The sequence below is a fragment of the Diaphorina citri genome, unplaced genomic scaffold (assembly GCF_000475195.1).
Source record: "Diaphorina citri unplaced genomic scaffold, Diaci psyllid genome assembly version 1.1 scaffold146, whole genome shotgun sequence".
NCBI classification, from domain to species: Eukaryota; Metazoa; Arthropoda; class Insecta; order Hemiptera; family Psyllidae; genus Diaphorina; species Diaphorina citri.
In genome coordinates this window covers 229,167-254,013 of record NW_007377583.1, presented here as the reverse complement: position 1 = coordinate 254,013, position 24,847 = coordinate 229,167, and the positions used below count along the sequence as shown (strand labels likewise).

General features: G+C 40.7%; 2 protein-coding genes across 2 annotated transcripts in view; one reads left to right on the top strand and one right to left on the bottom strand.

Moving 5' to 3' along the window:
• LOC103505038 (protein TANC1) overlaps nucleotides 1-24,847 on the top strand; it is a 48,624-nt gene that overhangs the window by 21,202 nt on the left and 2,575 nt on the right. Inside the window, exons 2-13 of the mRNA XM_026820436.1 lie at nucleotides 2,145-2,390; nucleotides 3,551-3,676; nucleotides 8,154-8,245; nucleotides 9,542-9,737; nucleotides 11,379-11,635; nucleotides 11,849-12,141; nucleotides 14,814-14,990; nucleotides 15,855-15,990; nucleotides 16,472-16,600; nucleotides 20,803-20,924; nucleotides 21,586-21,814; nucleotides 22,324-22,626. Coding sequence (XP_026676237.1) covers nucleotides 2,145-2,390; nucleotides 3,551-3,676; nucleotides 8,154-8,245; nucleotides 9,542-9,737; nucleotides 11,379-11,635; nucleotides 11,849-12,141; nucleotides 14,814-14,990; nucleotides 15,855-15,990; nucleotides 16,472-16,600; nucleotides 20,803-20,924; nucleotides 21,586-21,814; nucleotides 22,324-22,626 — 2,306 coding nt within the window. The remainder of the gene's footprint in view (nucleotides 1-2,144; nucleotides 2,391-3,550; nucleotides 3,677-8,153; nucleotides 8,246-9,541; nucleotides 9,738-11,378; nucleotides 11,636-11,848; nucleotides 12,142-14,813; nucleotides 14,991-15,854; nucleotides 15,991-16,471; nucleotides 16,601-20,802; nucleotides 20,925-21,585; nucleotides 21,815-22,323; nucleotides 22,627-24,847) is intronic.
• LOC103505036 (unc-112-related protein) overlaps nucleotides 17,676-24,847 on the bottom strand; it is a 149,791-nt gene continuing 142,619 nt past the window's right edge. Inside the window, exon 11 of the mRNA XM_026820435.1 lies at nucleotides 17,676-17,847. The gene's annotated coding sequence lies outside the window, so the exon portion shown is untranslated. The remainder of the gene's footprint in view (nucleotides 17,848-24,847) is intronic.

The window sequence follows — 24,847 nt, the reverse complement described above, 5'->3', positions numbered from 1 at the left end:
CAATGGTTGGAAATAGTTGAAATCTATTAATGTCAAGAATAGACAAGGGAGTTCTATGTAATTATATTCTTCTTTGATCATATGGCTTTACCTAGACTTTACAAGGAATAGGAACTTTTCAGTCTCATCTTGGCAGCACAAGCAGGGTATATTCTATTCGTAAGCGCAACTGGTCAATTAGTCATTGTGACCTGTTGTCTATTGTTATCAATTATGAATCACTGATAACAGAGGGGCCTACCCTTTGCTCACAGGGTCAATATGAGGATGGCCTCTTTGTTTGATTCATTTCCTGCTTAAAGGCTTTCTTAAAAGGACCTTAAATCCCACAAAGGCCCAATCAAATGCGGAATTGTAAGAGACTTTAGAGTCCAGATTCCATTTTCCTTCTTTCCTCCTCCTTCACTTGAAGGAGGATGAACAATTGTTCTCTTCCAATGGTAAAAATGCACTTTGGTCAGACTTAGACCTGAAGGATAGAACCCCTTACGTCACTTTGATCTTTTATCCCTTCGACCTTCCTTATGTCACGAAGATGAAAAGGTCTTTATTACTACCTCCTTTTTTATTGTTATTTTTATTTGGGATATTAGGTACTTATTAGTAATGGGAATTGAACCATTTCCATTTTTCTTGTTTTTTCCTGCTCTCTATATTTAATTGACCACGCTTTTGTATTTTTGTGTGATAAGGATAACTTCATCCTATATTCCTATAAGATATGACTCTTATGATGGTCCCATTATTATGACCTAACTATTTTTTTACTAGACTATAACTATAACGAGACCTATTTGATGCACCTTACATAATTTATGTGATGATAAATGGGACCTTTTTTCCCCTGTTTAAAATCCCTCGGCCAGACTTCAATATGAGGATGGCCTCTTTGTTTGATTCATTTCCTGCTTAAAGGCTTTCTTAAAAGGACCTTAAATCCCACAAAGGCCCAATCAAACGCGGAATTGTAAGAGACCTTAGAGTCCAGATTCCATTTTCCTTCTTTCCTCCTCCTTCAATTGTTCTCTTCCAATGGTAAAAGTGCACTTTGGTCAGACTCAGACCTGAAGGATAGAATCCCTTACGTCACTTTGATCTTTTATCCCTTCGACCTTCCTTATGTCACGAAGATGAAAAAGGTCTCCATGACTTTTTTATTGTTATTTTTACTACAGGAATATTAGATATTAGGTACTCATTAGTAATGGGAATTGAACTATCATTTTTTTCTGCTCTCTGTTCTATTGACCACGCTTTTGTGTTTTTGTGTGATGGTTCCATTATTATGACCTAACTATTTGATGGACCTTACATAATTTATGTGATGATGAATGGGACCTTATTATTTTCCCGCTCTATTGCCCATTCCAATACCCTCCAAGTTAACTATTCTGACTAAATTTCCCTTTTATTTGTGAACCATTAACAAGTAAGCATGTGAATAGTTGATCCCATGGGATTTTTCACGCCGAATCGAATGGTGGAACTTTTAGAACTGTCCGACTTACAGTTGAGAAGTTTAATGTAATAGAAAGTCGTGTGATGTTCACACCAGATTTTTATATTTGAGTTTTGGGCTACCTATCTTGAATTAACCTGGTAAAATGAAATACCTAATGTGAAAAATGCTTACTAAATGCTAGCTCTAGCTACCTATTAGTAACTTTTAACTATCATCTAATATTGAAGAAAGAACAGTACACAGAGTACTTACACTGCACAAGTGGTGATTCTAAATATTGCCCATAAAATGGACATTGTCTAAATAAATTTCTGCCCTCCACTTAAATGTGCCTAATGTGGACAAAAGCCAACAGCTCATCCCTGCCAATAACTCAACTAAAAACCCTGAGACTCCAAACTTTCTTATTTTCCTCTTTCAAATTACAAATTAGGCTGTACACTACCTAACAAAGAACCCAACTAAAACCTAACACTCCCCTTTTCTTTCCTCTTTCAGATGACGAAGGTGGCTGTATCAAGGGGGTACAAAATTGATTTCTAATCTTTTTTGGGGTGGGATGGAGTTTTGTTTATTTTTTGTGGCACTTGATTTATTTTGGGAGGATTACAAATTAGGCTGTACACTACCTAACAAAGAACCCAACTGAAACCTAACACTCCCCTTTTCTTTCCTCTTTCAGATGACGAAGGTGGCTGTATCAAACCAGTCGTGTGTCCACCGTCCAAGAAGAGCTCCCAGAATGATCTGTACATGCGACTTGGCCTGCTCCTAGGGGACAATGCCAGGCGCAACAGGCCCGGCTCTGACGGGGCAGGGAGCAACAGGAATACCCGGGACTCTTGTGCCTCCATTTCGTCCCTGGCTAGTCTGGATGCTCATCATACCCTGGCCTCCAACAATACCAGCCCTGTGTCCACACTGACAGGTGAGTTTGAGAGTCTTTGTTTGTTTGTTTTTTGTTTTTTATTTATTTATTTATTTATTATTATTTAAATTTATAGGTATTATTAAGCCCGCCTTTCCGAGAACGAACATTATCTGTTTAGGATAAACCTACTCATATCTACTGAAGCTAAACCAAAACCTTTAGTGACTACATCTTCATTTTTAAAGGTTTGATATAGGGAACTGTAAGAACGGAGGCCTTATCGTCCAGAAATTGGAAAGAAAAGTGGACAGGATAGGAGTAAGCCCGCCTTTCCGAGAACGAACATTATCTGTTTAGGATAAACCTACTCATATCTACTGAAGCTAAACCAAAACCTTTAGTGACTACATCTTCATTTTTAAAGGTTTGATATAGGGAACTGTAAGAACGGAGGCCTTATCGTCCAGAAATTGGAAAGAAAAGTGGACAGGATAGGAGTAAGCCCGCCTTTCCGAGAACGAACATTATCTGTTTAGGATAAACCTACTCATATCTACTGAAGCTAAACCAAAACCTTTAGTGACTACATCTTCATTTTTAAAGGTTTGATATAGGGAACTGTAAGAACGGAGGTCTTATCGTCCAGAAATTGGAAAGAAAAGTGGACGGGATAGGAGTAAGCCCGTCTTTCCGAGAACGAACGTTATCTGTTTAGGATAAAGCCTCGGGTGGGGATCGAACCCGCGACCTAGCACTCTTCCAAGCTCACTAGACTGACTAATCTGACAATAGATCAGTTGCGCTTACTTGGGTGTTGTTTCGAAGTCATAGAGCAGGAAAAATGAGGACCAACGACTTCTAGCTCCCGAGTTAAATCGATTTTAAAAATACTGGTAAATCGTGAACTTTGACGTCACGGCATACGTTCCCGTACACGATGACGTCACATCAAATGTCCCGAGCAAAGCTCCCTCGCAGGCAACACATTAATGTGAATTTTTCCCAACTTTTTACATAGTAATCGACCATTTATTTATAATTTTTACCCATTTGCAACTGCTCCATTTCGAGTTAATCGAGAGTTAAACTAAACTTGAGAAGCAGGCCCTATTTACGAAAAATAGGCTGAACAGAAGAAATCTCTTTAGTGTCAAACTGATCCTAACATTCCCAATCAATATTTAGCCCTTATATTTATAACGACCTTTATTTTTCAGGTTCCTCCGAGGCAGATGTCCACCACCGGACCCAGCCCTCATCCGAATCTGTAGGATCTCTAATGAGTATGTCCAGTCAGAGTAATTGTTCCAACAGTCCCATCAGTAGGAGACATTCGGTTACCAGTAAGTACCTAACCTAGTTCGGTAGGAAGTGTCTGTTTTGAGTTGGAAATTAATAAACCTTGTAGAGTTAAGGTGTATTTTCTTTTCGGAAAATTGACCACTGGTCCAATGGAAACTGACCAGTAAATCCTCGATGTTCGGGAATGCGCCATCTTGGATTTCCAATGGTTTACTAGAGGCGCTATCACGCCACCTAGTGGTTGAACTATAAGTCTCGTATTTTCCTTTGACAGAGGGGAAATTAGAATTACCATGTACTGGTAGTTATGAACTACCATGTATGAACTATCCCTCAGAAAAGGGGAAATTGTCTCAGTTTCAAAAGGAAAATGCACTTTAACTTTTTTTTTTTTTTTTAGAGTAGTAGATAGTTTGATTCAAAATTAGAAATTTGCGCTTTGTTTAGAGCTGGGGTCTAATCCAGGGGGGCTAATTTTGAGATGAAATTTGTAATAATGTTATATTACCCTTTAGATTAGATCTAACAGTTTTCCTACGTGAAGTAAATAATGAATTACCTACCTAATCCCTTTTCGATAAGTACCACCAGTTTGTGACAGTAAAACGTGTTTCTATCACAGTAAATAGTTGGTATCTAGCTATAACTATTAGATAGATAGTACTTACTATTTATTATTTACATAAGAGTATAATTATTGTAGGGGCACCCACTCGCACGAAGTGAACAAATTGCCCGAGTTCTAACAAGTTCATAACTACCAGTACATAGTAATTAAATCCTGACACTATTAATTACCGTAATTATGGTAATCAAAAGTACATAAATTACAGCAGTACACTAGTTAAATCACCTCCGTGTCCCGTGGTAGAATGGGTATTGTAGAACATGATAGTGAAGGTTAGAAATAATAGGGATTTAATTGTTCCTGAATTTATACTTTAATACCTTTAGGGTCTAGAAACTCGATACCTATGCAGACTAGATACCTACAACAGGTAGGTAGGAACATATTCATAGGTTGTATTTATTATGCAATCCGTTGGTGAAAATAGGTCGGGAGTGTCGGGACCGAGTATCCTTACGGGGACAGACATTTCCAAGACCAAACTTCCCTGTTCCTGGTGGAAAGCAAAATTGGTTTAGGGTACAAAACATGATTTGTAGGAACGTCCAAATGAAAGATTAGGGACTCAATAAATTGTAGGTATAAGTATTAAGTATACACTCAAACCCATAAAATACGTAAGACTTTGTTTAGACTGCCTGCTGAGGTAAAGGGACTTTTGAGTTTCAGTCGAGCAGGATAAACAAGGTATGGCTTGGCTGCTCTCTATCCTCTCACGCTACTGGAGATCTACTACTCTGTCAATGCCCTCTACACCGACACCTTTCTCTCTTGGGACGACTTCCAACAGAGATTTAAAGTAAGTCAATATATCTTTGGAAGACTGTTCAAGTATTCACGATGTATTTTTCCCACGTAGAAAGAACTTTTCATTTTGTCTACTTTTCAGTCCTATTCGGGCAGGATAAACAAGGTATATTCTATTCTATTCTATCTTTTGATGAGGCTTCTTCTTTTCCGCCTTCTCCCGTGTACAGACAGGGTCGTTTTTCGTCAGTTTTTCAATCAGCCCTAGGGTAATTGCTTTTGGCTGACCTTTGGTTTTGGCTGCAGTTTTTTTACGAGTGGATGCCTTCGCAGCACACTCAACCTTTGCTGTCTCTTTAGTAAGGGAACTTACAGACTTTTATCCTCCCTGTTTCAAAGTCTCCACGGGCAGACTTTTCAAACCCTTGATTAACCCAAATGTTCTCGTTGTCTGTTTACAGGACAGTTTCAGAAAGGAGCACTCCCTAGACAGGCAAGACTCATCTGGCCGTGAAGAAAGCCTGGAAGAAGAACTTATAAGGCTTCGTAAGGTAAGAATACTCAGACCTATAGCATCAAGTATTTATAGATACTCGTATATTATTTAAAATGGATCAAGTATTTATAGATATTGTTTAAAATGGACACTCACGTGCAAAAAAATCAGGACAAATTCCTTTACATATATATATAAAAAAAAACTTTTTCAAAGATACCAACATTATTTCCATTGAAAATAGACCCGACTAAAAAACCAATGATTTTATCTTTAAGACAACAATATGAGCTTTTAGCTGGTAGGATGGCACCAAAAACGTATAGAAATATTTTGAGGACATTTAAAAAAGGCTTTTAGAGTAAAGGATGGGACTTATTAATCTTGCATGTTTTTGTTTTCCCGAAATTTTTGAACTCAAGTGTATATTCTATTGAACTTACTATATTTTCAAGTTCATAACTTTGTTTTGAAGCCCGGGTAAAGTGACCTTATAATACTGTACACTGTACATAACCTACTTTTACTCATATGTCAATAATACTCTAACGTGCACGTTTTTCGCACGTTTTGTTTTAAATAGGTACTTTTATTCGTTCAATGTGAAAGCTTAGTCTATGCCCTATGACTACTTCAAATAGTGGTTGAGTGGAAGAGCTCATTTCTGAGAATCCTGCCACTTTAATCTTTTGCCTTTTTCCGTTCCAACGGGGACGGTGTTTGTCAGTCAGCACCAGATTCCCGAAATTTTTGAACTCAAGTGTATATTCTATTGAACTTACTATATTTTCAAGTTCATAACTTTGTTTTGAAGCCCGGGTAAAGTGACCTTATAATACTGTACACTGTACATAACCTACTTTTACTCATATGTCAATAATACTCTAATGTGCACGTTTTTCGCACGTTTGTTTTAAATAGGGTACTTATATTCGTTCAGGTGTGTGGTTGAGGGGAAAAGCTCATTTCTGAAAATCCTGCCACTTTAATTTAAAAAGAGAGTTCTCCGCCAATCAGACTGATTTTTTAAAGGGTGTCATTGTGTCATTTGATTCAGGCGAAAACATTTACGATTGGAAGCCCTTCCTGTGTTTAGTGGATATGTAGGTATAGGTAGATTTTGTTTCCAAAGAACTCAATGAATTTGGCGCAAACATGGTACATGTAACTCATTGAATTGGATACTTTTCCTATAGTGTTTAGTGGTCATTGGCCAAGGCCAATACCCACACATTAAGATCAATTAAACCCCCAAGTTTCCATGACTGTGAAATTTTATGCTGAAATTTCTAGACAATTTTTTTTGGACAATTTCCGGACAACAGGAAGAACTTTGTAACGACTGATGGCTTCACCTATCATGACAGTAACAGTGTATGTATATACGGTCCTGCAAAACTGCCAAACACTTCCTATTAGAAAAAGTAAAACTACTGTTATAATTTAGTTATGAACATTAACATTATTATAATAAAAGGTATAGTGGACGGACTATTGTATTCGCTTCGGTGTCGGTCTGTCCGTCAGTCAGTCTGTCCGTCTGTCCCCGTAGAAGGGACTTATCCAAACCTGGTCGACCTATATATCAAATTAAAGGTCTTTTTACCAGGAACACGAAAATGGTGGTGCAAATTTTAGTTATCCAAACCTGGTCGACCTATATATCAAATTAAAGGTCTTTTTACCAGGATCACGAAAATGGTGGTGCAAATTTTGACTTATCCAAACCTAGTCGACCTATATATCAAATTAAAGGTCTTTTTACCAGGAACACGAAAATGGTGGTGCAAATTTTGTTAAACCATAAAGCCAAAAAACCAAAAAAACTGGTTTTTTGGGGATTTTTTTCACATTTTCTCACACAAATGAGCTCTGATCTTGAAATTTGTCTTCGGTGTCAGTCAGTCTGTCAGTCTGTCCCCATAGAAGGACTTATCCAAACCTGGTCGACCTATATATCAAATTAAAGGTCTTTTTTCCATAATGTTTGCCCGTCAGCGAGACTATTAAAGATGGTCCACAATGTCTTGAAAAATTCGGGCTACTAATGAAAATAAAACGTGTAAAAACTAAGTAAAGTAATTTCAAAGGTAAGTAGAACCTATAGAGCGATAGCACGTTGAAAACACCAGTTCTCAATTGATCACTAAGGTTAAGCAACGTACAGTATGGTTAGTATCCGGATGTATGACCATCTGGGAATAGCGTGTTGCTTTCTCGGCCCCACTCAGGCTAGGTGAGGTTAAATTGAGGGAGATTGTCTCTTGAAAAATTCGGGCTACTAATGAAAATAAAACGTGTAAAAACTAAGTAAAGTAATTTCAAAGGTAAGTAGAACCTACAGAGCGATTTAGCACGTTGAAAAACCAGTTCTCAATTGATCACTAAAGTTAAGCAACGTACAGTATGGTTAGTATCCGGATGTGTGACCATCTGGGGATAGCGTGTTGCTTTCTCGGCCCCACTCCAGGCTGGGTGAGGTTAAATTGAGGGAGATCGTCGCCGAACGATGAGTATGCAATCCGTGCTTCTGGGCAAATGAAATCGGCCCCTTCTTTCGGACATCCCAAGACACTGAAGGCAATCTTTTCCACCTAGCCCATCAGATATATTAATGTCCCCGCTTTTTCGCCCTTTCACATTGTTGCAGTGAGATTCGCTCAGTACAGGCAGTCAGCCCAATCCACCAATCAGCTTACAGCATCTCAACAGCTCATGCTCAAACCTCTCTTCTTTGAGGTAAGAATAACTTGTATAAAAATGTGAACCAGACAAGAGGTATGAAGCAGTTACGTATGTATGTAAAACTGTTGGTGAACATTTTAGTCGATCCGTGCTTCTGGGAAAATGAAATCGGCCCTTTCTTTCGGACATCCAAAGACACTGAAGGCAATCTTTTCCACCTAGCCCATCAGATGTATTAATGTCCCCGCTTTTTCGCCCTTTCACATTGTTGCAGTGAGATTCGCTCAGTACAGGCAGTCAGCCCAATCCACCAATCAGCTTACAGCATCTCAACAGCTCATGCTCAAACCTCTCTTCTTTGAGGTAAGAATAACCTTTCAATTTTTTTCGAACTTCTACAATTTTGGTATAAAAATGTGAAACAGAGCAGAGATATGTAGTACCTACGTATGTATGGATTGTATGGCCAGCCACTCACTATCAGGTAGTAAAAAATAAAAGAAATTGACGAATATATTCAATAAAAAATAAAAGAAATTGATTGCAAAAACGGTAACACAATGGGCTTGCACACGACTGCAGCTCCGGGGTTCAATTCCCAGCTGAGTCAAAGTTTTTCGATTCCGTATCTGGGTGTAGGTACCTACTCAGCTTTGTCAGCCCCTTTGCTCATGAGACTGAATAACTGACGATGACGTTTACAAAAATTTAATGTTTAAAATGTATTACTTTTTTTTATCACTTACCTAACTTTCTAAAGTGACAAAAATTACTGCCAGTAAAGAAATTATGACTGAATTATGAATTAGGTACTCATATTTTTAATTTCTTATCCGTGCTTCTGGGAAAATGAAATCGGCCCTTTCTTTCGGACATCCAAAGACACTGAAGGCAATCTTTTCCACCTAGCCCATCAGATATATTAATGTCCCCGCTTTTTCGCCCTTTCACACTGTTGCAGTGAGATTCGCTCAGTACAGGCAGTCAGCCCAATCCACCAATCAGCTTACAGCATCTCAACAGCTCATGCTCAAACCTCTCTTCTTTGAGGTAAGAATAACTTGAGAGACAATTTTTGAACTTGTAAAATTTTGGTATAAAAATGTGAAACAGACCAGCCAACAGCATTAATAAGATTAGTATATTTCAATAAAAATAAAAGAACAATGAGAAGCAAACTGGGCTTGCTCTCCGCAGCTCCCGGGTTCGATTCCCAACTGAGTTGAAGTTTTTCGATTCCGTATCTGGGTGTACTCAGCCTCATCAGCCCCTTTTATTTACGAGGCTGAATAACTGTGTGACGTTTTCAAAAATTTAATTATTAAAATGGTTTTTTCCCTCCTCTTTTAGGTCCCCCTTCCAGAGCCCGACCCTCCATTCGTAGGCCGGGACTGGCTGGTCCGGGAACTAGAGAATACCCTGAAGTCTCCTATTCCGGGAACCCTCATCACGGGACTTCCGGGAACCGGGAAGACGGCGTTCATATTGCAGCTAGTCGAGTACAGTTGTTTCGGTCGGCGCAGGAAAGAGGCCTCAATTAGTCAAGGTAAGTTGTGGCGATCACGGTTTGTAGGTTCGATTCCCTGGTGAACATAGTTTTCTACTAACGGTCTCCTTTTTTTGGTCTTCATTTCTTTCCTTTTAGCTTTATCTCAGTCTTTTCTCATCCGTGTGTCAGAGTCCTGCCCAGGCCTTGTGCTCCTTGCGTAATGTGTATAGTCCCAATGTAAAGGTACGTGTGTGAAAGCTGTATAGTCATAATGTATGTGGATAGGGAGGATTTCGGACCTCCAATCGTGGAGCTTTAAAAAAGTATTTTTTGGCCTCTAATTTTGGAGATTAAAAATGGAGTTATCGGGATTCATCGGGACAAAATAAATAAAGCACTTTTCTTTGTGTTATCATATCGCAACTTCGATGCTCACTGCAGCATAGTAGGATTTTCCAAATATCTCAATAATCCAGCGCTTAATGTTGTTTAGTGTTTACCTACCATGCTGGCACCGGTCGCTATGCGCATTTATTTTACATAGCTACTCATTTTTCTCACGAGGCTGATTGGGCCCCGCAACAGCCACTCATGCATGATGCAAATTTTTCTACCGATATTTCTAGTCTCACATTTCTCACCCTTGTTCTTCTTCAGGTGTCCCGGCTTCTTCTCCTGTCAGGGGCGGACGCGAACCACATCACCGAGTTCCTAGGCGCGGCGCCGGCCCTGTGTTTATTCGCCCACGAAGGCAACTCCGAAATGATCGCCCTCCTCCTTGAATTCCACGCCTGTATAGACCTCGCGAACAGTCAGGGCCGGACTCCGCTTAGTTTGGCCGCTGGTAGAGGCCATATGGAGGCTGTGAGAACTCTGGTAGCTGCCGGAGCGTCTCTCGGTCGCACAGATACAACGGGCCGATGTGCCCTTGTGCATGCGGCCCGCGGTGGACATTTACAGGTAGGCTAAAGGAAAGTTTTTTATTAATGCTTGTTTTCGTCTGTTCTTTAATACAACAGTCAGTAGATATGTAACTAGAGTACCTACGTACAGTCAGAGATATAAATTTAGTGAAGGAAAATTTTTTAATGCTTGTTTTCGTCTGTGCTTTACTACAACATTTACTAGATACGTAACTAGTCAGTTGTTTCGGTCGGCGCAGGAAAGAGGCCTCAATTAGTCAAGGTAAGTTGTGGCGATCACGGTTTGTGGGTTCTATTCCCTGGTGAACATAGTTTTCTGCTAACGGTCTCCTTTTTTATGGTCTTCATTTCTTTCTTTCTCTGTCCATCTTACTTCCTAGCTTTCTTTCTCTCAGTCCTTCTTCCTTCCTTCTTTTCTTTCTTGCACAGGTACATAAGTCCTGTTACCTCTTAAACATCTGGAAGTATAAGCTCCTCCTTTGGACTTGGAAGTCCCATTAGGCAAACACCCCACAGTGAAATAAAGAACCTTTTTATTGAATTCATAGTAGGTCTTTTTCTTCTTCCTAGCCTTTTCCTTCTTAAACAGGGTCGGCGTTTCTTATGGCCCCTTTCAGGCAGCCCTATTTTGTACCTCATGCTCTGGTTATTTTTTTTCATAGTAGGTAAAATAGGTACCAGTCAATCAGTCATATCGTCAAACCAACACTAACCAACCAACCAACAACAAACCAACAAGCTAACATCTATCAACTCTATCTTGGTTATGTTTCAGAAATCCTCACACCCAACGGCAAGGACCGACCTTTGAACACCTCCTCCCCCTCTCTTCACCTCCCTTCCTCTCCCACTCAAGTGAGTGAGAGACTCAAACAATTGGCGGACTCAGTAGTGGCCTACCATTTCTGTCAGGCCGACAATAATAGCACGTGCTGTGTGGCGGACTTCATTCATTCAGTGGTGGCTCAGTTGTGTCAGGCCCCCCAATTGGCGGCGTATCGCGAGTATCTACTTAACGAGACACATGTACAGGTAAGATTGGTTGATGTGTGCTCACCTCTGTAGTTAAGAGCACCTAGACTTCTAGAGGTACCTACGGGGTTCAAATCCCGGCAGGGGTAGAAATTTTCCGTTCCTGGAGAGGCATGGATGTAAAAGTTCTGCCTATAAGTAGATAAGTCCTCGTATTATATTTTTTGTTATCAATTAAGTCTCATCATAGATATATAATCTATTATTTCCCAGGGTGCCGTCACACTACGAGAATGTATCGCAGATCCAGACGCGGCCTTCACCCGGGGCCTCCTCGAACCTCTGGCCACTCTACGCAGGCTGGGTAAAATATCGGCCTCCCAGACAGCGCTCCTCCTAGTCGACGCTCTAGGGGAAGCAGAATACCATAGGCCAGACCATGGCGACACGATAGCTTCCTTCCTAGCGAGGCACGCACATAGCTTCCCCAGTTGGTTGAAGATTATTGTCACGGTGCGCACGCATCTGGAGTCCGTGCTCCCCTCTATGCCCTTCCATAAGTTGAGGTAAGGAATTCCCTGGACCTTCCTGTTATCCCCATTCGTGGCACAAGCTCTGCTTATACGGATGGGTATACCATTTATAAAAATTCAGTATGTTCTGAGAGTTATATTGAAAAATAATAAATGGAATCTTAACAAAATATTTCCATTCCAAAAATAGAAAGTAAAAAATTAACCCTGCCTCGTTTTTATTAGAATGGTGATTCTAACACATCCACTAATTTTGGTGGAGACACTTTTTTTAAGAGGTTTGATAGAGGGAACTGTAAAATTATTTCGAAATGTAAAACTTATTCCAAAGTGATTCTAGCACATCCACTAATCTTGGTGGAGACGCCTTTTTCCCGTTTACTGATCCAGTTCTGCCATATGTTTCACAGGTGGTGGCGTACTTACTGGGGTGTGACTGGGTACTCCTGGGACCTAGAGGACAAGAAGTAGACCTAGCCGAAGCAGCACAGCAAGCCATGGTGGCTGCAGCCGCTCAAGATCATACAGAGGTAAGCCCTTAAGCTGCTCTTAAGTTATTCGAAGTTTAGGTACCTTGGAACTAGGTAGTTTGAGATAATTTGAAAAGAGATAATTTCTTTTATTAGTGTTATCGGACCTAGAGGACAAGAAGTAGACCTAGCCGAAGCAGCACAGCAAGCCATGGTGGCTGCAGCCGCTCAAGATCATACAGAGGTAAGCCTCTCAAAGTAATTTAACCTTAGAAAAGGTACCTATCTTTTTTTTTTCTTCTTTTTTTTTGTACTTTTGTAGTACCTCAAAACCGCTTTCGCATTACTTCAACTACTTCAAGGCACTTTCTTTTACATCCATACCTATCCAAGAACGGAAAAATCTGGTTAGAAAATTTCCGCCCTGGCCGGGATTCGAACCCAGCACCTCGGGGTTGAGAGTCAGTGCTCTTGACCACGCGGTCACAGAGGTGGGCTTATCTAGGCATATATTTTTTTTTACGTCCTTTGTGATCTAACTTTCTGACAACTAACTTTTCTTTCCCAGATCGTGGAGTACCTGCTTGACATGGCAGAGGTTTCTAAGCAGATTTTCCGTCTTGGATAGGCATGGATGTAAGTAGGCATTTTTTTTTTTTTTTTTTTTACGTCCTTTGTGATCTAACTTTCTGACAACTAACTTTTCTTTCCCAGATCGTGGAGTACCTACTGGACATGGCAGAGGTGCGGCCTGACGCTCAGGACAGTCTGACAGGCGAAACCGCTCTTACCATCGCCTCTCTGCATGGGGGACACGCCACATGCCTGGCCCTGCTCAATAGGGGAGCCAATGTCTCCGCCGTCAATAGCAAGGTAAAAATTAGAAATAATTATTTAGATAAGGATCTTCACAAATTAAAGAAAAATTAAAAAGACAATTGAGATTCGACTTTCAACGAAGAAAATTTGGTGAGTTTTCCAAAATACTCAGATTACCATCAGACCAAAAATTGCGAGAGAGGTGTATACTCTACGAGCGCTGGAGTTGAAGTGACAACATTTTAATGAAATTCTAGAATTAAAAGAAGTCATATAGGTAGGTATGTGATTTATTCTGGGCTGAAGGAATACTACAAAGACTATTTGAGGCTTGAGGTTAAATAAATAATAAAAAATAATAATAATAATAAAAAAAATCCAAATAATTTTTAAATTGGTATTTCAACTAGCTCCCCAAATGTCCTCAGTAATCTTATTACATCCTATTCAGCTGCGTTTATTATTATCTTTTTCTTTTCTATTTTTCACCTGCCTTAGGCCCGGATTCAAAGAGCAAATCAGACGGTAAGGTGGGTGAAAAACAGAAAAGAAAAAAGATAATAATAAAAGAATTCAAATTGAATCGTTTATTATTATCTTTTTCTTTTCTATTTTTCACCTGCCTTAGGCCCGGATTCAAAGAGCAAATCAGACGGTAAGGTGGGTGAAAAAGAAAAAAGATAATAATAAAAGAATTCAAATGGGTGAAAAACAGAAAAGAAAAAAGATAATAATAAAAGAATTCAAATTGAATCGTTTATTATTATCTTTTTCTTTTCTATTTTTCACCTGCCTTAGGCCCGGATTCAAAGAGCAAATCGGACGGTATGATGAAGGGGGGGTTATGATGAGTTGAAGATTATTGTCACGGTGCGCACGCATCTGGAGTCCGTGCTCCCCTCTATGCCCTTCCATAAGTTGAGGTAAGGAATTCCCTGGGCCTTCCTTTTAAATTTTGATCACTGATAGGTAAACAATGATATTTTAGGCTTTCAAGTAATCGAGCATGATAGTAAAATTCACCAAGATATAATTAATGATGAACGATATAAACCAAGTTCACAGAATTCGTTATACATATAGGGCAATTTACTGAAAGCCCAGGGCCCCGAAAAGTCACCTACATATGTCGGGTTGCTCCTCTCCCGAAAAAGAGGGTATGCAATTATCACTGCGACCTTTGTTTTCATACACAAAAAGCCCACTCCGAGACTTAGGTGGAGAGGCAAATACCCCAAGGCATGGGTTAAGCTTATACGAATCTACGATCTTTATAGATATCTATTGTGACAAAAAGCCTCCCCTAACCTTTTAGCAATGCAATAGTCCTAAACTAAAATGGACGCGGCACACAAGGGATCAAGAAGAGACCGCCCTACGATAATAATAACCACTACGTATACACTCTGTTTACAGTCTCGACATCTACAGTCCGGCCTCGGATCACATATCCAAAGACCTCCTCGACTACATCACCTGGCGAGTCCAATCCAGTCCTCGCATCCAGGCCAACGTCATCCCCACCTCCGCAGGCCAACACAGGTTTGCCCAACACCTCCAGGGTTTGGCTCGCGGCTCTTTCCTCTTTGCCAAACTAACGCTGTACACTCTGTTTACAGTCTCGACATCTACAGTCCGGCCTCGGATCACATATCCAAAGACCTCCTCGACTACATCACCTGGCGAGTCCACACAGTCCGGCCTCGGATCACATATCCAAAGACCTCCTCGACTACATCACCTGGCGAGTCCAATCCAGTCCTCGCATCCAGGCCAACGTTATCCCCACCTCCGCAGGCCAACACAGGTTCTCCCAACACCTCCAGGGTTTAGCCCGCGGCTCTTTCCTCTTCGCTAAGCTGACGCTATAGTGGAATGAATAGTTGCTTAAAGGTTCCTTCTCGAAACGGCTCTCTTTCTTCTCTCCTGTTCTCCTCTAATCGCTTTCAGTTCGATAAGACCTCCGTTATTAAGATGTGTCCAAACATCGTCGAGGCAGTGTCGATATCGATCGATGGTCGGTCGACTATGATGACGGATCGCACAAAACTCCCCTCATGATTGCTGCTCAGGAGGGACATGTGGGCCTTCTGGAATTACTTCTCGATAAAGGTATAGTGGCTAGAATAGTTGCAAACAGCTAAGGTTTGTTCTCGAAACGGCTGGCTTTCTCCTCTCCTGTCCTCCTCTAAACGTTTTCAGTTCGATAAGACCTCTGTTATTAAGTTGTCGATCGACGAGGTAAATCTATGTCGTCGAGGCAGTGTAGACGCGTCAGTCGATATCAATCGATAGCTGGTCAACTATGTGTGGACAGTTCTCTTATACCTTTTAAAAATATGTATCCACTGTTCTAATTATCGGTCTTCTGCCCTTATATCAAGCGTCCCGGGAGACGCGAGAATGTCAATACTTTGAACTGCCCGGCCTATATTAACACGATATAGAGTTTCAAGGGCTGACGCTAGATCTGATAGAGCGGGGCTCTCTGGTGGCCAAATCTGCAAGCTTTAAAGTCCTCCCTGTGACGTTGGCACAGATATATTTGCTTCACTTCAACCTGAGGTTTCCCACTGTTACGTCGTTCCAGACGGTAAGTGACTTCCTGTAATGACAAATCCTGTGAGACAAACAATTCCTGCAATGAAAAATAGTGTAAAAGAAGGGCGAATTCCGTACAGGAAGAAAAGAGGAATATGGTTGACATTCCAATATGGGTCTACTTCATAGGTGGTGTTTCATAAAGCCCACCTCTGTGGCTGAGTGGTCAAGAGCACTGACTCTCAAATTGGAGGTGCTGGGTTCAAATTCCGGTCAGGGTAGAAATTTTCCTGGATAGGCATGGATGTAAAAGAATCTGCCTTGAAGTAATTCGGAAGTGGTTCCAAGGTACAATCTAGGGGGAGGTTCAAATTCCGGTCAGGGTAGAAATTTTCCTGGATAGGCATGGATGTAAAAGAATCTGCCTTGAAGTAATTCGAAAGTGGTTCCAAGGTACAATCTAGGGGGGGGAAAAGATGTTTCATAAATACAATATTTTACTATTCATACCTATTATTGTCTTTTCTTTCCAGGTGTCAGCCATACTGAGTGTGTGTTTGGCTGCTCTCTATCCTCTCACGCTACTGGAGATCTACTACTCTGTCAATGCCCTCTACACCGACACCTTTCTCTCTTGGGACGAGTTCCAACAGAGATTTAAAGTAAGTCAATATATCTTTGGAAGACTATTCAAGTATTTTTTTTTTATTTTTTTTTGGTTTTAAAAGATGAGCAAAAAAAATTTCACGAAAAAACACTCGTACCGGGCCTAAGGCGGGTGAAAAACAGAAAAGTATTCAGCTGACAGTCCATAACATGCCTTGTTCTTGATCCGTTTGCACACCGCGCTCGACGTCGCTTAACTTTAGTGATCTGCGCGAAAAAGGTTAGAAGGTGGCTTAATGACCAACAGCTGCATATCAAAAAATAAGGTAGCCATGCAAATTTTCTACCTAGGCTGTGCATTACCATGAAATTTCACCTACATACTCGTACCTCTAATAAAAATGAAAACCTGCACAACTTAATTCGAGCTTGAAATTTTTATGTCGGTGATTTACTCTCTGGAAAAGAAAGTGGTCAGCGGTCAGGTTCAAGTACAAGGTACAGCCTATATGTATAGTCAGCTTGGAACGTAGCGAATCTAACTTGCAAGCGCCAGATCGCGAGTTCGATTCCCGCCCGTGGCGGATTTTATCCTAAACAAGTTACAAGGCTGCGCTGGCCTCCAAGCTAGAATAGGTAAACTCTTAATTACAATTTTTTAATTTACAAAGAACTTTTGTCTTGGACAAATTAAAATAATAGAATTAAAAAAGAAAATTTCCTAATGGTATAATTAAAGAATCAAAGAGTGACTTGAATGGGGACGAAATATTTTGGATTTACTCCTTAGGAGACCAAATAACAAATAATACATAATATGTCCACAATAGAAGATCGTTCAATAACCAAATTCGGCTAGAATAAGGGGAATTTCGTTTTATATACTCTTTATTTCGAGTATTTTCTAATGGAAATACTAGCGCAATTCCAATCTCTGAGTTTATCTTAAATGCCCTCTCATAAAAGTCACAATTTGATCAAAATTACATCACGCATATTAATTACAAAATTACTACCTTGAGGCACAAACTGATTATTCACAGAAAATTAAATAGTTTTAATAAAACGTGTCAATTCTAATAACTTCGTTAAGTAGGTACTAAAATTTTGTATCTACAATAAATATTAAACGTCAATGCAGGGTATAATAATGAAAAAAGTTCGAGAATTCAACGGATTCTCAACGTTTTATAGCGGCCTATGCCACAAGCTGACCTCAGATTGTTAAGGCAGAAGATTGTATTCCAACTCAAGAGGAGCTATATCAAATCAAAAATCAGGTGCTTTCTGGGGCATTCCTAACCTCGCGCAGGGTATAATAATGAAAAAAGTTCGAGAATTCAACGGATTCTCAACGTTTTATAGCGGCGTAGCGGCCTATGCCACAAGCTGACCTCAGATTGTTAAGGCAGAAGATTGTATTCCGTCTCAATAGACAGGCGCGATACTTTCCAAGCTATCTAGGGTGGCTTTTAAAGTCCCTTTGCCAGTCTTGTTAGCTTGGTTGGTTAGCTGCCTTGTAAGCGCTAGGCTGCTGGTTTGATTCCTGCCCGGGGCGGATTTTATCCTGAACGGATAAGGTTCGTTCGCGGAACGGCTGGCTTTCTCCTATCCTATATTCCTTCTCTCTTTGATTTCGGGACGATAAGACCTTAGCAGTTGCAGTTCCCCCTGTTAAACCTCTTGTCACTTTTATCACCATTGCCTAACCAATTATTTCTTCTCCCTTCACAGGCCTGTTAAACCTCTTGTCACTTTTATCACCATTGCCTAACCAATTATTTCTTCTCCCTCCACAGGCTCGTTCTGCTCAACAAACTCCTGGAGGATGGCAATGTCCTATTCAGGAAGTCACGTCTTAAGGAGGCTGCCCATAGATACCACTATGCCCTTAACAAGTTCCCTCCAGTAGAAGATTTAGACCCAACGTTCCGACAACTCAGACTCAACTTCCTTCTGAACCATTCAAGATGCAAGAGGAAAATGGACGTAAGTATTCAACCACAGAACTTCGCTTGACCAAACAGGCAGCGGCGATAGCACGTTAAATAAAGAATTTCCCGATGGATCACATAGATACCACTATGCCCTTAACAAGTTCCCTCCAGTAGAAGATTTAGACCCAACGTTCCGACAACTCAGACTCAACTTCCTTCTGAATCATTCAAGATGCAAACGGAAAATGGACGTAAGTATTCAACACAGAACTTCGCTTGACCAAACAGGCAGCTGCGATAGCACGTTAAATAAAGAATTTCCCGATGGATCACTGTAAGTCCACTGTTAGTTTATCCTGCCAGAATGAGACTGAAAAGTCCCTTTACTCCCGCAGTCTAAACAAGGTCTTATATGAATAGAACTCCCACCACCAAAACTTTTGCAGTTATACTTCAGAGATCTTAACGTCATCGTTACTGTAAAACATTGCCTCAGACTCAACTTCCTTCTGAATCATTCAAGATGCAAACGGAAAATGGACGTAAGTATTCAACACAGAACTTCGCTTGACCAAACAGACAGCTGCGATAGCACGTTAAATAAAGAATTTCCCGATGGATCACTTAGTTTATCCTGCCAGAATGAGCCTGAAAAGTCCCTTTACTCCCGCAGTCTAAACAAGGTCTTATGTGAATAGAACTCCAATCACCAAAACTTTTGCAGTTATACTTCAGAGATCTTAACGTCATCGTTACTGTAAAACACTGTACCCCTTGAAAAATGAGTCCTTAATTTCAATCAAGGAAACCAAGGACTCCTTCCTAAAACAGGGACTGGCTTTAGTGTCTGACCGCATTTTGTGATCATATATATATTATGTAGGTCTCCCACAAATTTTTGTCGATGGTGGGATTCGAACCCGGGACCTTCTGCATGGCAAGCAAGCGCGTTACCACTGGACCAACCGTGCCCCATATATTCACGATGTATTTTTCCCACGTACAAAGAACTTTTCATTTTGTCTAGCTTTGATGGAGGGAACTGTAACAACGGAGAATTTTCGTCCCGAAAATCCAAAAATCGAAAAGAAGTAGGAAAGGATAGTAAATAGCCAGCTGTTCCGAGAACGGATCGTATCTGTTTAGGATAAAGTTTGCCCCGGGCGGGAATCCAACTTGCAACCTAGTGCTTACTCGTACAAGGCCAACTTCTTTTCAACTTGATAAGGAGAACCAAAAAGACAGATTCTCCTTATCAAGTTGACCCACAGAACTTATATATAATGACTGCTGAAACCCTCCAAGAGATTAACTTCTTTTCAAGCCAACTAGGCTGGGAAGAAAGAGTAACATTATAAGGAATTTGTTCAATTTCGTGTTTTTGAGTGGGATACTCACACAAATTTCTTCTAAATAGAGTGCTTTTCACCGCTTCTGTGGCGCTCTAATGTGATAGTCAGTTTACTTATTTGAGGAAACCTCGTCTTTTACTTAACAATTTCGAACCGAGAGCCTACAGCCTCCAAACTCGAAAGTAAGTTGGAAACACTTATCTTCTTAATCCAAAGCATGATTTCGTGTGAATTTGACGTGTTGTGTTCTGTGTGTTTTCACTCCTGTAGCAAGTCAGCCTGGCCAGATAGAGGAGCTGAATGCCAGCTGTTCCGAGAACGGATCGTATCTGTTTAGGATAAAGTTTGCCCCGGGCGGGAATCCAACTTGCAACCTAGTGCTTACAAGGCTAACTTCTTTTCAAGCCAACTAGGCTGGGAAGAAAGAGTAACATTATAAGGAATTTGTTCAATTTCGAGTTTTCGAGTGGGATACTCACACAAATTTCTTCTAAATATTTTCCTTCTTCTGATTTCAGCTCCTGTCAGGATTTCTAGTGAAGAGAATGGACAACACGTACATGTTCTTTCACCCTTCATTCAGGGAGTGGCTGATCCGACGTGATGAAGGCGAAAGCAGCTTTGATGGAGGGAACTTTAACTGTAACAACGGAGAATTTTCGTCCCGAAAATCCCAAAATCGAAAAGAAGTAGGAAAGGATAGGAAATAGTCAGCTGTTCCGAGAACGGATCGTATCTGTTTAGGATAAAGTTTGCCCCGGGCGGGAATCCAACTTGCAACCTAGTGCTTACAAGGCCAACTTCTTTTCAAGCCAACTAGGGTGGGAAGAAAGAAAGACATTAAAAGGAATTTGTTCAATTTCGAGTGGGATACTCACAAAAATTTCTTCTAAATATTTGTTCAATTTCGTGTTTTTGAGTGGGATACTCACACAAATTTCTTCTAAATATTCCTTCTTCTGATTTCAGCTCCTATCAGGATTTCTAGTGAAGAGAATGGACAACACGTACATGTTCTTTCACCCTTCATTCAGGGAGTGGCTGATCCGACGTGATGAAGGCGAAAGCAACAAGTTTCTCTGTGATCTCAGGTATGCTTCTAATGAGAAATTTTATAGTTTGCTAGATAGGTAACTTCTACATTACCTATATGAGGATTGAGGAACTACCTACCGAAAATCGGGTGGCTTTGGAGTCTTTGGACTTGTATGCAGGTGGCTTTGGAGTTGTCAGCATTTTTAAATGTCTTAGCTCAAAAGGAAAATCAGAAGGCGAAAGCAACAAGTTTCTCTGTGATCTCAGGTATGCTTCTAATGAGAAATTTTATAGTTTGCTAGATAGGTAACTTCTACATTACCTATATGAGGATTGAGGAACTACCTACCGAAAATCGGGGGCTTTGGAGTCTTTGGACTTGTATGCAGGTGGCTTTGGAGTTGTCAGCATTTTTAAATGTCTTAGCTCAAAAGGAAAATCAGATCTAAAGTCAGCCTGTATATATCTATTGCCTGTTAATGTATTTTCTAATACATAATCCTCCATTGTCTAAATGTAATTTATTTCTTAATCCCTAATCCTCTCCTGTCTAATTTCAGGGCCGGACACGCAGGCATTGCATTCCGGCTATCCCGTCTCCAAGCCCCATTGGACGCTTATATCTATTGCCTGTTAATGTATTTTCTAATACATAATCCTCCATTGTCTAAATGTAATTTATTTCTTAATCCCTAATCGTCTACTGTCTAATTTCAGGGCCGGACACGCAGGCATTGCATTCCGGCTATCCCGTCTCCAAGCCCCACTGGACGCTGACAAGAGTCTGGAGCTAGGGCACCATATTCTGAAAGCTCACGTCTACAAGAACATGACCCTTGTCAAATATTCCAGCAGGGATCTGCAGGCACATTGGATCTCATCCGTGTGTCAGAGTCCTGCCCAGGCCTTGTGCTCCTTACGCAATGTGTATAGTCCTAATGTAAAGGTGGGATCTCATCCGTGTGTCAGAGTCCTGCCCAGGCCTTGTGCTCCTTGCGTAATGTGTATAGTCCCAATGTAAAGGTACGTGTGTGAAAGCTCTAATAGTCACAATGTATGTGGATAGGGAGGATTTCGGACCTCCAATCGTGGAGCTTTAAAAAAGTATTTTTTGGCCTCTAATTTTGGAGATTAAAAATGGAGCTACCAGGATTCATCAGGACAAAATAAATAAATGCCTTTTCTTTGTGTTATCATATCGCAACTTTGATGCTCACTGCAGCATAGTAGGATTTTCCAAATATCTCAATAATCCAGCGCTTAATAATGTTGTTTAGTGTTTACCTACCATGCTGGTACCGGTCGCTATGCGCATTTTTTTACATAAGCTACTCATTTTTCTCACGAGGCTGATTGGGCCCCGCAACAGCCACTCATGGAATCAATCATTTGCATGATGCAAATTTTTTGACCGATATTTCTAATCTCACATTTCTCACCCTCATTCTTCTTCAGGTATCCCGGCTTCTTCTCCTGTCAGGGGCGGACGCGAACCACATCACCGAGTTCCTAGGCGCGGCGCCAGCCCTGTGTTTGTTCGCCCACGAAGGCAACTCCGAAATGATCGCCCTCCTCCTTGAATTCCACGCCTGCATAGACCTCGCCAATAGTCAGGGCCGGACTCCGCTTAGTTTGGCCGCTGGTAGAGGCCATATGGAGGCTGTGAGAACTCTGGTAGCGGCCGGAGCGTCTCTCGGTCGCACAGATACGACGGGCCGATGTGCCCTTGTGCATGCGGCCCGCGGTGGACATTTACAGGTAGGCTAAAGGAAAATTTCTTACTAATGCTTGTTTATGTCTGTTCTTCAGGCACACTCCATTTGTCAAGGGTTTAGGTATTGCCTTGCCCTTGGGATCAATTTAATTTGAAGAAACCAATTTACTGATGAAAATTTGTAATGAGAGTACCTACGTACAGTCAGAGATATAAATTTAGTGAAGGAAAATTTCTTAATGCTTGTTTTCGTCTGTGCTTTACTACAACAATTACTAGATACGTAACTAGTCAACTACCTACGTAAAGTCAGGTGGATATAAAAGTAGTGTTTCTTTTCCTAATCTTGTTCTTCTAGCTGTAGAGTGAATTGCGTTGAGTATCCCATCTGTGTTTGTGTGTAGGGCAACATAATGCAAGAAATAGCAAAGGTTGAGTGTGAAGGGCATCCACTCGTAATTACATGGGAAGGCGAAGATAAAGAAGAAAACAAAAACTAGAGTACCTACGTACAGTCAGAGATATAAATTTAGTGAAGGAAAATTTCTTAATGCTTGTTTTCGTCTGTGCTTTACTACAACATTTATTAGATACGTAACTAGTTAACTACCTACGTAAAGTCAGGTGGATATAAAATTAGTGTTTCTTTTTCTAATCTTGTTCTTTTAGCTATAGAGTTAATTGCGTTGAGTATCCCATCTGTGTTTGTGTAGGGCAACATAATGAATTTGAAATGTACAAACTTCTTTCCCTGCCTCGTTTTTATTAGAATGGTGATTCTAACACATCCACTAATTTTGGTGGAGACACTTTTTTTTCAAGAGGTTTGATAGAGGGAATGTAACTGCAAAGAAATCCAGCCTTTCCCGTTTACTGATCCAGTTCTGCCATATGTTCCAGAGCACGAACATTGCCCTGCCTCGTTTTTATTAGAATGGTGATTCTAACACATCCACTAATTTTGGTGGAGACACTTTTTTTAAGAGGTTTGATAGAGGGAATTGTAACTGCAAATAAATCCAGCCTTTCCGAGAACGACCATTATTCAGTCCCCCAGCCAGACTGAACTTAATCCTAAATAGACTAGGTTCGTTCTGGGAACGCCTGGCTCTCTCCTATCTTGTCTCTCTTCGCTTTCGGGACGATAAGACCTCAGCAATTACAGTGTTCCCCCTATCAAACCTCAAAAAAGTCATGTAAAACTAATCTCGCTTTGTTGCTCTCTCATTTTTTTCGGTGATCGCTTTTGGGCTGACATTTGGTTTTGGCTACAAAATTTTCCGAGTGGATGCCTTTCGCACTCAACCTTTGCTATTTCTTTAGTAAGGGAAATTCAGTCCCCCAGCCAGACTGAACTTAATCCTAAATAGACTAGGTTCGTTCTGGGAACGCCTGGCTCTCTCCTATCTTGTCACTCTTCTCCCTTCGCTTTCGGGACGATAAGACCTTAGCAGTTACAGTGTTCCCTCTGTCAAACCTCAAAAAAGTCATGTAAAACTAATCTCGCTTTGTTGCTCTCTCATTTTTTTCCCAGAATGATAGACGCTGCTCAATGTGATTTGCAAGAGGCCCTCTCACTGCTTCCTCCATCTAATCACGAAGTCAGGAGAGTTCTACTGAGACTGAGAGAAGAAATTCGGGGAGTACCACACATGAACACCTCCATGGACGTATTGAATCCGCCTGAAACCAGCCTGTAGCTTTAGATTTAGCAGTGTTTTCAAATCCTTTGGAATGAAGCAAACGACCATTTTTTTCCTCAATCTGAGAACGTATTGAATCCGCCTGAAACCAGCCTGTAGCTTTAGATTTATCAGTGTTTTCAAATCCTTTGGAATGAAGCAAACGACCATTTTTTTCCTCAATCTGAGACCGTATTGAATCCGCCTGAAACCAGCCTGTAGCTTTAGATTTATCAGTGTTTTCAAATCCTTTGGAATGAAGCAAACGACCATTTTTTTTCCGCAATCTGAGACGATTTTCCCCTCTTTAACAGTAAATTTCTCCTCTTTAAAGGAAAATAGAAAATTTACCTTTAGTTTAAACACTAGGTGGTGTGGTAGTGCTTAAACCATTAGGAATCCAAGATGACGTCTTACCAACCCTGAGGTAGGGTTGGGAGTTCTGTTCTGATACAAGTAAAATACGCGTCTACTCTCCGTAGTGTTAAAAAGTGCCTTAAGAAGGGGGAAAAATTCTTCGAAATTAGCCCTCTATTTATGTGAGACCCTGTAATATTAGCAGGATACCTCATGGCCCATGTGA